The sequence below is a fragment of the Periophthalmus magnuspinnatus genome, chromosome 15, assembly GCF_009829125.3.
Source record: "Periophthalmus magnuspinnatus isolate fPerMag1 chromosome 15, fPerMag1.2.pri, whole genome shotgun sequence".
Classification (NCBI taxonomy): Eukaryota; Metazoa; Chordata; class Actinopteri; order Gobiiformes; family Gobiidae; genus Periophthalmus; species Periophthalmus magnuspinnatus.
In genome coordinates this window covers 29949145-29963076 of record NC_047140.1, presented here as the reverse complement: position 1 = coordinate 29963076, position 13932 = coordinate 29949145, and the positions used below count along the sequence as shown (strand labels likewise).

The following is a 13932-nucleotide window of genomic DNA, read 5'->3' as shown; positions in this document are numbered from 1 at the left end:
TGTGACCCCCCCATGTCATTTTATGTGGCCCACAACAAGATAAATTAAAAGGTTTGACTGTTTTAAAATGTCAGTTTATCAGGAGATACAGTTAAACAGCCATATTTTTACATCTATGGAAATGTACATGCAGTATTTGTAACTCAAATATGAAATAAATACAGAGACGGTTAATGAACTAGTTAAAAAAGTAATTTATTTGCATTACATGTGGCCCTTTGAGAGCGACCGTTTCGCTGATGTGGCCCTTTGTGAAAATGTGTTTGACGCCCCTGGATTAGAGTTATAGTTTGGGTTAGGGTTTGGGTTAGGGATTAGGATTAGAGTTTGGGTTAAATTTGGGTTTAAGTTTAGCGTTACCTGTTATGAGTTCACTGCACGTCTTTCATTTTGACTGTAAACCTCACACAGTTTTACCTAAATAGCTCTTTATTTGACCGTTTAGGCTTAAATATACCATAATATTCATCAAACATTGTTCTGTTTTGACTTAAATATGTTTTTTCAATGTATCTGGGACCAAGTTGTTTTAAAATGAACTCCAAATCAGATGAAAAGTACCAGTATTCGCCTGTTTTATTATTTTTTTTCCATATCTACATTCAAATTGGATTGTAATATAGGATTGGAATGTTATTTAACCTCAAACCTACTTGTCCCTCACTGTTTTTCACGAGTTTACTTTATCAATATCGTAATGACGCTTTATTTCAGTTGTTTCCTTTGTCCTTTGTCTGTTAAATCTTTGCGTTTTACTCCACTTTTGTAGGTTAATTAGCCGTTTAAAACAAAAAAAACCCTGATATTCACGTGTCAACATCGGCCTACATGTACACAGGGGTAAATCACATGGGCATATTCGATGTAGTTTGTCCGTGGACGTGTTGCCGTAGGTCGTGTTTCTGGTTTAGGTTAGGCACAAGTCTGCAAAGGTTAAATTAAGAAACTGATATTTTCTTTCTTTCTTTAGTCTTTATTTGTCAGGGACCGTGTACAAATTCATTAATCTCACAAAAAAAAGATGATTTGTACCTGGGAGTTTGTTTGGAAGAAAGTTTAACACATTTATTCAGTGTAGGAGGAGCTGCATTATTAATCATTTTCAACACATTTCTTAGATTTTAAAATGCCGCAACTGAACATTTTATAATCACAGTGGCGATAACGAAGTTGTTTTTTTTAACTGAGTACCTTTAATGCCTGATTATAGATGGATCTGAGAGGTTTGAGCCGCTCTCTTTGACCTGAGACGAGCGGGAAACACAGTCGGTCATTTGTGACACCATCACGGCATTGAAATATGTGACAGCGCCCTCTACTGTCAGGCTGTTCTTCATGTGTCTTAGGGAAGAGATGTTGCGTGGTTAGTTTCTTTCCCTCCGCTTGGAAATATGCTTAAACTCAGGAGCTATTCTCTATTTTGGGGTTGTCTTTAGTATAAAACGACTTGTGGTACATTAAATTGAAAACAGTGGGCAGGAAACGGTGAACTTCGGTGTTTTTTTTTTTACGTGAGGTTCGTCTGGGTGCAGGTTTTTTGACCTTTATTAACGCAGGACAGAATAATTAAGCGAGATTACTTGTCGATGTTATTGCTTTAAAATGGTGCTAATTACTATCACAGACGCACACGCACACGGATCATCTTTGCTCTTCACCTTACGTTCTTGCAGTTCACCTCCTCGTGTTCGTTATTAAGTTTACGCAAACGCTGATGTTAAAAGTACCGCTGACCTGCTTTCTACCTTTCCCCTTTTGAATCCCGTCCTTTTGACTCGTGCTCTTAATGCAGACGTCTGAACTTCTGAGATTACTGTAAACGCCTGACCTTCGACATGTTTGGGTTAATTCGCCCCCGTCCTGCGTTATGATCTGCTGACCGAAGCGTTAAATCGGCGAGCGGCGGTCAGCGTTCGGCTAATGGGGAGCCAAGGTTGTGGAGCACTTTGGCCTCTCGCGTGTTTCTACGGAGGAGTCAAAAAATGGCGTCGGAGATCAACGCTGTGTTCCTTGTGTGTGTTGCAGTCTCAGCAGAAGTGCATTGTGATCTTCGCCTTGGTGTGCTGCTTCGCCGTGTTGGTCGCGCTCATCTTCTCGGCCGTGGACATCTGGGGAGAAGACGAAGACGGGATCACGGAGGAGAACTGTGAGAGCAGCTGTCGGTAAGATTTAGTCTAAAACTCGAGATGCTGTGATGTAAGACTGCACAATTACGCTCAGACAACACATAGACCGGTCAAAACGCAACCAAAACGCAACCAAAACTCGACAAATCCAATATTTAGAGACGTTCGGCGAGGCAAAGCGAGTTTCTTTGTATAACACAATTCATGCACTTGCTTTACAGAATCAGAAAGACACAAAAATCAAAATGCAAACAAATCAAAACACATGTGCTGGTGTGTTACATTTGCGTTTGTGTTATTGCTCCTGATAGGTTCACCTTTAACCTAAGTTACAGTTCAAAAGAGAAGAGAAGACAAGAGAGATTATTTTGTCTCAATATTGAGGAGAAAGGACGGGGAGGCAAAACCTTCACTTACAACCTCCTCACTCCTTCTGAAGTCTCCACCGTCTTTCACCCCCTTTTATTAGAATTAGGAACCCTGGTTACAAATGCACTGCCCACTCTCAAGGGGAGGGGGAAATATATTTAGCGAGAAGTGCGTAAAACTAATTACGAAATACAAATAAAAATACATTCTGTTCCTGCGTTTCTCGAGGTCATTCCCTTTTGCGCAAACACCCTTCTAAGATGTTTCACGGACAAGGTTTTGCAAGTTCGCAGTGACCTCGACCTCTCCCGTGTGGTCCTGTAAATTTCACAAGACATTTTCTGCAAGACTCAAGAACAGATATTAGTGCAGATTACATAGTTAATATAATGAATATAATAAGAGTGAACATTACATTACCTTTAAGATGCACAGTGAGATTAATAAACATAACTTGAATTTATATCTTGAATTCATCAGCTCCTGTTCCCTTCCTGTAAACTTTCTTTAATACGTGCTGCCTCTTTACAAATACACTGTCTGGCCAAAAAAAAAAAAAAAAAAAGGTCTCACACTCTAATATTTGGTTGTTCCGTCTTTACTTTTGATCATTCTCTGTGTCATTGCTTCGATTTATTTCCATCCAGTGTTGCATTAATTTTTCACTTCTTGCACTGATGCTGGTCGAGTCTGACGCTGCTCAAAGCTTCTCCAGCTCATCCCAAAGATTCTCAATGGGGTTAAGGTCTGGACTCTGTGGTGGACGATCCATGTGTGAAAATGACGTCTCATCCTCCTGATCCACTCTGTCATAATCTGAGCCCGATGAATCCTGGCATTGTCGTCTTGGAATATGCCCAAAAAATCCACTGATGGAATAACCTGGTCATTCAGTATATTCAGGTGTCAGACTGCTGCTGAACCTAGACCTGACTCGTACTTATAGACTCGGACCTATTTGCTTAGTTAAATCCAGGTGGCGACTTTTTTTTTGGCCAGGCAGTGAACATTTGCGTTAGTTTTATTGTTCCTGGTCAATCTGCCGACGAAATGATGCTAGAAATCAGCCACGTTGTCTCTAATCTTTGCGTATTTACATTTTTAAAGGTTTATTAACATGCGCTGCCTCTTTACAAATAAAATAGAAATAAATAATCATCATAAAATTGACATTAAAGCAGAAAAGTGCAGAATAAACCCCTTTCCGTCACATGCAGCTAAACAGAATCATTTGAGCCTGGATTTAAACATGGGCTGGTTCAGTTCTTTCTTTATCACTAACACATCAAAACCTTTTATACGTCGCCTGTAGATCTGTGTGTTTTTCTTGTATTTTCTTGTTTTTTCTTGCTTTTTCTGTTTGATGGATATGAGGTTATTTAGAGGCCAAGGTTTCACTCTCACTGCGACTCCACAAACACTTGAAATGTGCTGCTGATTTCAAATATATCTGTCCACTGCGTTTATCTGAAATGATCATCAGAGCTGGAACGTTTAAAAGTAAGTAAACATTTTAAGTATCTGTGCTTTACTCAAGTACATTTTACAGTGGATACTTTTTACTTTTACTTCATCTGAGAGCAGTATCTGTACATTACTCCACTACATTTTTGAACACAACTGAAAAGTAAAAGTATTTTTTATCGTAGTTTGAGACCTGCTGAAAAAAATGAAGGTTTATTTTTAACACGTTTGTAGTTTGAGCAACAAAAATACACAAAAAACGATTGATCCAGTTGTTTCTTTTGAGCAAAATTCAGCTCAAATCTTGATCGAAATCACCACATTTGAAGCTTATTCTGCACTTTTCTCCTTTTAATGTTAATCCTATGATGATTATTTGTGATTATTTATATTTCGAGTGTTATATTTTGTCATATTTTGTCATATTTTCTTATTCTGTAAAGCTCTTTGATTTACTTTGTGTACGAATAAACGTTGCCTTGCCTGTGTTTTTGATGAGTTAACAGCATTATAACCCTACTAAAATCTCATAAGTGTCCATTTTGTGTAACACATTTCCACAAAAACAATCTTCTTGGTTCTGCGGCGTCTCTTGCTCATCACTTCCTGCAATGCATCGTGGTCCGCTCCCTTTTGTACCATTCTGAGAACAGCCGTATTGATTAGAAACTGCGCAATTCTCTATAAAACCCAACGTGGAGCGGAGATTTTAAACTCGCACTCGCTCGTTTTGTCGTCGGTTTGATAAGATTTCGTTCAGATCCGGAGCCGTCGCATGAAACGTAGCGGTTTAGACGTTATCGTTTGGGTATCGGACGAATGTGTGGCGTTCGTTGGCCACAGTGAAAGTCGTGGATCAGCACTGGTTTGGCTGACGCAGCACTCTTCTTCTTCTTCTTCTTCTTCTTCTTTTCACTTCCTACTGGTTTTCCTTCATTAGATTTGTATCATTCAATTTTCCTTTCAGCCTCAGCTCGCTTCCCCCCTTCCCCCTCTCTCTCCGTTCATTCTTTATGCCGGGTCCGTCCGCTCTTTCTTTCCCTCTAAACGAAACGCCTAACAAGCCTTTCTCCTCCACTTTGGGGCTGAGTATAGTGAATTACGAAGGACCCCCAAGGTTTTTAGACGAGCCGAGAGCGCGGAGAGGAGAGCGGAGGCAGATGTGGGGGGGGTAAAGGCGCCGGGGCTCGTTCGCTCTCATTAGTGGACTTTTCAGCGTCTTCAGATCTGTCTGTTTGTGATTGGCCTGAGGATCGCTGATGCCATTTTATCAAAACTATTGCACTTTTTTCGAAACGGTTTCAGTTGTCAGTAAATTAATTATACTTTCTGAATAAAGATATGTTTGTAGATACTTTCTGCACCAAATACTTCAGCCATCGCACGTATTTTCCTCGACTTAATTGTTCAGTAAAGCTTTTCTTAATGATTTGGCTTTGTTATGGCGGCCATTTTGGAGCCAATTTGCATATTAGAAATTCCGACCTCGAGTATCATAGCAACCAAAGAGCCAATCTGGAGCGAGGTTGTTGAAGCTAACGCCTCTTCCCGCCAACACCGCTCGTTTAGCACAGAGCAACGCTGTCAATCAAACCTGTCGCTAACGCTAGCAGGAGCAACCTCAGGGAAAGAAGGCGCCTGATTTGTCTGTTATTAGCATTTATATCTTGATTTACAGACACAATAGTGAAATAAAAAAAAAACGGGATCGTGTAGAGGGTTAATACGAACATTTTAAGACCAAAACGACGAGTCTGACAGCAGCAGGTAGAGAGACAGGACACAGTTTTTCAATAGAAAGTGAATTGGAGCCAGAGTTGATGGAACCGTGCCCATGATCACCTCCATTTGGAACGTGGTGGCTAGCAGGTTAGCTATGCCCATTTATATAAACAGTCTGTTACGGCCCCACGTCTTAAGTACTTTTCGTTGTACTGACTGTGTTTGTTCGTCAAGGTTTAGTTTTGTTACTGTAAAATTTGTGTTTTAGTTAAATGTACCTTTTTTATTGTTGTTGTACCTTTTGTTTAGTTTACCCTTAACATCCCTGTTCATTAAATTACTTCTTACTTTACCATTTTCCATCTTGGTTTCTTTTGTTACTTCCCTATGTTAGCCTTAGTGTTAGCGTCACTACTTCCTGTCCAATTCGGTCTCTGAGGTTTTTGTTGATAAAGACATGACTGTGGACAGTGACTTGGAGGTTCACGTCTCTAATAACATGTTAAAACCTAAACAAATGCGGTGACAACTTCAACAGGGGACGCCTTTGCTCAGAAAGACAGTTATTCGTTTGCCAATGCTAACGCTAATGCTAATTTTCAGGCATAAATAGGCCCATTAAAACACCACAAATTGAAATAATCTACAAATAAAAACAATCAAATAGTCTTTACATTAATCAATTTTAATTTTCATGGGTAATTTATTTAATATTTTATACTTTTAATAAAAATTAGCATTAGTTTTGAGACACAGTGAGCTAGCGAGCATGCTCCTGTGCACAGACGCTATTAATATTTTTATGTCTTTCCGCGTACAACACATTCATCACTCTAAGATACACATCACAAGACCTGCTTTTTATACACGGATGATCTAATGGTCGCGTCTTAAGGAAGTTTCCAAACTACAGCTGCACTTAAGCCCTGTGTTTTATCATCTTATCCGACGTGATGCATTTCCCTCCTTAACATGTGTCCAGCCCCAAACCGGACCATCTGCGAGCGCGTTAGCATTGATTTACCCGAGCCGCCCTGACGAAACGCACAGACCTTTACACTGTGAGCATCGCGTTTAGCTCCGTCTCACTTCAAAACGCAGAATAACGCGTCATTTTAGAGTTGATCTCCACCAGGAACACGCCAAAATGTGTTTAATATTAGTTTCTTGCTTCAAAATGCAGAAGAATGTCTCATTTTGGACTCATTCTACACCAGGAACACTCCGTAACATGTTTAATATCAGTTTTTTTCGTCAAAACACAGTATAACACGTCATTTTGGACTTGTTCTATAACCGGAAAACTCCAAAATGTTCTTCTGCGTTTTGAAGAAAGAAACTGATATTAAACACATGTTATTTTGGACTCGTTTTACACCAGGAACACTTCAAAATGGGTTTAATATCAGTTTCTTGCTTCAAAATGCAGAAGAACGTGTCATTTTGGACTCGTTCTACACTAGTAACTCTCCATATTGTGTTTAATATTTGTTTCTTGCTTCAAAACGCAGAAGAACACGTCATTTTGGACTCGTTCTACACCAGGAACACATTAAAATAAGTTTAATATTTGTTTCTTGCTTCAAAACGCAGAAGAACACGTCATTTTGGACTCATTAAACACATTATGAAGTGTTCCTGGTGTAGGACATCAGTTTCCTGCTTCACAACACAAAAGAACACCTCATTTTGGACTCATTCTACACCAGGAACACTTCTTAACGTGTTTAATATCAGGTTTTTGCTTTAAAACACAGAACAACTCATTATTTAGACTTGATCTACACCAGAGACACTTTAAAATGGGATTAATATCAGTTTCTTGCATCAAAACGCAGAAGAACACGTCGTTTGGACTCATTAAACACATTATGAAGTGTTCCTGGTGTAGAACGAGGAATAACACATAATTTTGGACTCATTCTTCACCAGAAACACTCCATAACGTCTTTAATATCTGTTTATGTTTACATTTGGGATGGTTCCATGTAACTGATCGTGTTATTTTAATATGCACAAGCTCAGAACCAGTGTCATCTTACTTAATGAAGCATTTGATTATTTACAGACGTGTTTAGGCTGAACGAGCGCGGATTACAACACGCCGCGAGTTGTACCTAATTAAACTCTCTCTCTCTCCGTATCAGCGGTGCACAGGCGCTCGGTGATAGCCATATTAATGTCCACTCCGGTGTAGCAGAAGGCCAGCACCCCAGAGACGGAGAGAGAGAAGAGAGAGGGAGAACGAGCCAGAGAGAGTGTATAATTTATCAGTTGTCAGCAGCCTCCTCTGCCTCGGTAATGTTCGACCTGAGCTGGCGTTATGGCTGGATCACGCGTGTTTTTTGTATGTAATGGGTTTTAGGACATAGGTTATTACAACGGCGTTCGGTGATTTATTATGAGTGTGAACCTGACGCAGCACTTTTCAAAGGTTGTGCGATAAACAGAATCGAAGAATCGTGGCGTCAACTATTACAGAAATGAGTATTGTTTTAAGGCGTCGTTAATTTATCTGAGGGAATAGGCGTAAAGAAAAATACAATAATAATAGTAAAAAAATAAATAAATAAATAAAATAAATAATAATAATAATAACAAATAAAAATAAAATAATAATAATATAATAATAATAATAACAAACAAATACAAATAAAATAATAATATTAATAATAAACAAAAATACAATTATTAAAAAATAAAATAATAATAATAAAAAACAAATAAAAATAAAATAATAAAATAATAATAATAAAAAACAAATAAAAATAAAATAATAAAATAATAATAATAAAAAACATATAAAAATAAAATAATAAAAAAAAATCATACAAAAATAATAATAATAATAAAAACAAATAAAATAATAAAAAATAAAATAACAATAATAATAACAAATAAAAATAAAATAATAAAAAAAAAAAAAAACCAAATAAAAATAAAATAATAAAATAATAATAAAAACTAATAAAAATAAAATCATAAAAAAAGAGACCGGGGCAGGTTGGACTCATGGGTCATTATGGAGATTACAATTAAGATTTGACTAAAATATTGTAAGAATGGTCCAGTTTGGCAGCTTTTTTGAGGTTTAAACGTGGATCTATTCAAATAACTGGAGGATATTGCTGATTAGAGCTGTCATGAGTTGGACTAGTGGCCATTCATTGGTACTGCAACGAAAAAATCCTGTTGCTCAGAAAGATTTTTACTTGTAGAGTGAAATGTAATCACCAAGTGCTCGTGTTTGACTGACGGGCTTTCACAAAAGTCCAATTTTGTGGCGATTTTTACTTATTTTCTGATCATAAACTGTTTCTCAGCTCAAAATCCGTCTGTTGTCTTAAACGCTTCGACTACACTCTATGTCCGCTCTATCTACGCTCAAGCTCTGATTGGTTAGAGCGGTCACATGGTACGATATAAACGAGCATGTGAGCGACGTGAACGAGCCGCAGGTTTAGAACATGTTTCAGAAGCTCCTGGAAGAATAAACAATATCATTTATGATTTATTTATTATTCCCTCGCCTCCTTCGCGGTTTCTCCTCTTGTTTTTCTCGCGCAAAGTCTCATGGGGGGAGCTCAACTGCGTGCGGTCGATGGGCAGGACCAGATTTACCATTGAGCACAGCCCTTTTTTTTTTTTTTTATTAATATTATTATACGTTACCCTTACAAACACATAGAGGTGGGAACACGGCTTCTGTAAGGCACAAAAAAGAGCAGAACAAACCCAGACCACAAAACTAAAATGAAAAACAAAAGAACCTGAGACATCGAGTAGAACATTTTCTTGGCACAGACAGATTTAAGCAATTTCAAGGAGTAAAATAGTAGAGTCTCTCCATTTACAACAATAAATGTGGTGTTTAACCAGTAGGAAAACAATATTCACAGGGTCAGTTACATTTCTATCTCCATCATTCACAAAATATAAAAAATTATTAACTGTAAAATGTGATTAACCACTCTCTAATGTCACGCCGTTGACTTCAGTTGAGTTTAATATTGTACTTCCTGGTTGGTAATGATGACATCACACTAGGAAATTCTACAACTGTTACCTAGCAACCATGTCGTACACTGGGCCAAAACTCATCTAGTGTACACAGAAATGATTATTTAGCAGATAAAATTATAAGAAAACGCATTTATCATGTTAAAATAATCGTATATACAAAAATTCATAACTCTTTTGTTTCTAAATATTTTTCTTTAATTTTTTCAGAGCGTTTAGAACGACTCTTCCCACATTAATCTGAGCAAATCCAGCACCGAGGAACGAACCCTCATTGTCCAGTGGAACTTTGAGTCACATGGGTCAAACTCGACATTTTAACACCAGAGACGCCCCGAGCGTAAACGCCATTAAAGGAATAATAAGTGTTTTTCAAAGACAGGGGGCAGTATGTGATCTCCACAGACCTGACTAGTCCTGATTTCTTCCTGTGGGTCGATCTTAAAGAAAAGGTGTTTGTGAATAAACCTCAGACGACTTAATAAACGACTTAAAATGAAAAATCGAGGATCAAACAAGAGCAAATAAACCTGGAAATGCTTTGAAATGGCCAAACTGAACATTATTTTTTAAAAGTAGGTCATTTTTACTTCCTAGTTTTATCTACTGCTAAAATTTGGTGAGCAAAACTTAAGAATTATAGGAGCGACTGAAGATTTAAAAGTGTCAGTGACTTTTGGGAGACTCTGTATGTGTTTCTTGTGTAAATTGTGCCATCATTATATAACTCTCTACTTCCTGTAAATTCCAACATATTTTTCAACTTTTCTTCACAAACTGCTCCTTGATCCGTGTAAAACTATCATTTATATTCACGCCAGGTTTTATCCCGCCTAATTAAGTCAAAACTTGCGAATCATAAAAGCCCGTCATACTCGCGCTTTAATAAATGATCAAATAATCCCGAGTTAATTCAAGCGATCAATCAGCCGCTGTCTGTGGGAACGCTTTTACAGTTTGTGCGAAGAGAAAAACGGCTTTTATTAACAGAGTGTAGAATTCACAGAAACTACACTATCGCTTTATTACCTGCATAGACTGTATTTATAAATGCACGTAGCTAAACTGCACTTCCAGCTCCATCGACTCTGGCTCCAATTCACTTTCTATTGAAAAACTGTCGCCTCTCTCTGTATCTGCTGCTGTCAGACTCGTCATTTCGGTCTTAAATGTTCCTATTAACTCCGCGCTACATGATCCTGAGGTTTTTATTTAGCTATTTTGTCTTTATACAGTCTATAATTACCACACAAAAAACTCATAGTGGTTTTCTAAACTTCTATAATCTGCAAATATACGCGAACATCTGTCTACTATTTAAAATGAGTCATGGTATTGCTAGTCCTCGCTTAACCCTCTGGTGCACAGCGGTCACTGCAGTGGACAACAACTGAAACATAACTTCTTCTTTAATGCATTGGTTTATGTGGTGGAGCTGCATATCAGCGTCCACAGTGCTCTCTGCTGCCACACTCCATTGAGGTCAGTTCAGTGGTCAGTCGGTGTAACTACAAGTAAATTTCCTCTAATTGGTTTTTCTTATTCAGGCCTAAACATTGCACCTATACAGTGTTAAAATTTCCCAAAAATTGTTAAAATGTTTTTCAAAGCATAAAAAGAAACATATGTCCGTATATTTACAATAAAACACAAGTTAATTTATTTTTACAGGCAGTTCACAATGTTGTTTCATGTCCTGAGAAGAATAAATAAATTAATAAAATAATAATAATAATAATAAAAACACTTGATTGTCTCACTTGAGCTCAGAAAAAACGACTCGAGTCAGTAGGGCGCCCTCTAGAGGAGAATGCAACGTTCCAAAATGTAGGAAATCTTTCGCTAAATCTGCTTTTTCTATTGTTGATGTTGATGAGTCAGCGGAATAATTCAAGCCAAACGAGATTATAACATGCACAAGTTTTCAAAAGTTTGCACACGTGACAAAGAAACGGCGAATATTAAAGCGAGTTTGCACCGATTAGTGAATGTGTGTGAAAGAAAGAGGATTTGTACATGTGAAACTGAGTGACTGTGTGTGTGTGAACTGAATGTTTGTAGAAATGTCGTATTTGGGGTTGAGACATGTCGTATTAGACGTATGTACCGTATGTTTACACGTTTTTTCGCCCATCTACACCAGACTGTTCTTCTTACTTAACATCAGCCTGTCCAGGGACGACAGATGGAAATGAGTATTTATGCTAAAAACCTGGCACCAAACATCTTTCCTGTTTTTTTTAAGGTCAGTGTAATATCATGCACTTGTCCCTGTCCAAATAAAAGCGTAACATACCATCTGTCATCTCAAATGTGCTCTATCCATGTTATATTTCTGGACAGTTTCACGTTATTTCAAGGCTTTTTTATCTAAACGTCAATCGACCAGACCTGCAAACAGTTAGATCCATTAATTATCCAAATTAACCATTAACTGGAGCTCTAATTGTGCTGTCATTTTGAGGCTGATTAACCAGGAAGTGAGGGAAAAAGAAGTGATATTAGTCTGCAGGGCCGTAAACGGAAACGTGAGGGCTCAGGGCGAGAAAACTCACATGGGCCCCTTTAATATAAACTAATCGGAAGTCTGTGTAATCCCTCAGTCGTTCAGGTTTGATCCAGAGTAAAAATCAAAAGTAAAATCTGTCAGCTGGATAAAAAGTTGTAGGAGCCATATGAGTGACTGGTTGCTACGGTAATGCGTCAGGTTTATGTTGGCAAAGGACGGTAACGTGCCGGTAGTTTTAAAGGCACCGGGTTTCCTGCTGTCGGGAGGTGGGACAGGGAGACACCGGGTCGCTTCTTTTTGCTTGTTACCGTACTATTTTTTGTATTTTTTCTCTGTGTGTGACTTGCTTAAGCCGCTGTTTCATTAAAGCAACAGAAAATGTGTTATGCGACTCAGTTTACTTCTTACAAATGTCAGTGTGTCAGACTTAGGTACTGGACCTGATCTCCTCTCTAAGCGACAAACGGAGACAGATTTAACCTCCTGAGACCCGAGCTCTTGCGTCGCTTTATTCATTTCTCTTTGTTATTTGGGCTGATCGGGACCTGATGAGTTTAAATAGAAAGAATTATCTTTTTACATTATGTAGTTTCTGAGAAAAAAATATGTAAATCAAATGTCCTCATATGTGACATTTTACTCATTTTGATAAAACATTTGAATAATGATTTGCAAAAACTACTTATTAACACCCTGAACATAGCAACATTTGTCCTGAATGTAAAAACTAAATGAGAAACAACAATTGTGCCTCTTGGAACAATGTGTCTCCTGTGAAGAGACAGGAGCAGGAAGAAAAACAAAAAAATTAAAATCAAATATTCTAAACATTCTAAACTGTTAAAAATTAATATATATAATATATTTACATTGTTGCTGTTATTCTTCATCTAATAATTTGCACTGTGGCCTAGACAAGCCAAAAACGTATTGTCCACATATGAGGACGCCAGGAGGATAAGGCAGCGTCCAGCAGCAATCTGACCAGGACCGAAAAAGCAACTTGGACGAGCAGCAAAACGACTTCACTCCTACAACTTTTTGCCCAGTTGACAGATTTTACTTTTCGTTTTTTTTATTATAAATGAATAGAAAGAGGGTTCAGCTCTGAGCCTCTAAGACCCTGGGACCTTAGACAACAGACGTCTTTGCCCTTCTACCCCCGTTGACCACAGGTACGTACCTTTATCACTCCTGATTGAGCAAAAAGCAAGATGTTCTTCTGAAATCTTTTGACTGTTTGTACCAACTTTACACAAAGGATTTTCAGTTTGAGCTTCATATTCAGTGAGCTTACGTGGACTTCCAAGACATTTCTATAAAATTGTAGGGATTTTAACTGATACCAGAGTCTGATAATAGCATTTCTTTCCTTTAAACTGTTGTGTTCTATCAAAAATGACAACTGGAATCAGTCATAAATCACAAAAATGTATTCCCGGTCAAATACGATGCTAATACAGAGCTCTGGGTCAGACCGTTGTCCCGAACAGCCTACGTACGCAGAACTGTCCGACTACCTGCCTCTCTTTAGACCCACAGGTAAAAAAAAACAACACTCATGAATATGCAAATAATATGTTGAGCAGGTGCACGTGTCGGTTCCTCCATCGAAACCTCTTTCACTTCTCTCGGACATACCTGACTGCACCGGTCTGTTTTTCGGCCTTGAGTCGTCTCCGGCTGTTTTATCTCTGTAAAGGAGTTTCTACAGAGCACCCA

General features: G+C 38.1%; 1 protein-coding gene across 2 annotated transcripts in view; it reads left to right on the top strand.

Annotated features, from left to right (window-relative positions):
• Nucleotides 1-13932, top strand: part of LOC117382249 (inactive phospholipase D5-like) — a 94929-nt gene that overhangs the window by 48209 nt on the left and 32788 nt on the right. For both annotated transcript variants that reach the window (XM_033979344.2, XM_055227381.1), the window contains exon 2: nucleotides 2026-2162. In XM_033979344.2, coding sequence (XP_033835235.1) covers nucleotides 2026-2162 — 137 coding nt within the window. The remainder of the gene's footprint in view (nucleotides 1-2025; nucleotides 2163-13932) is intronic.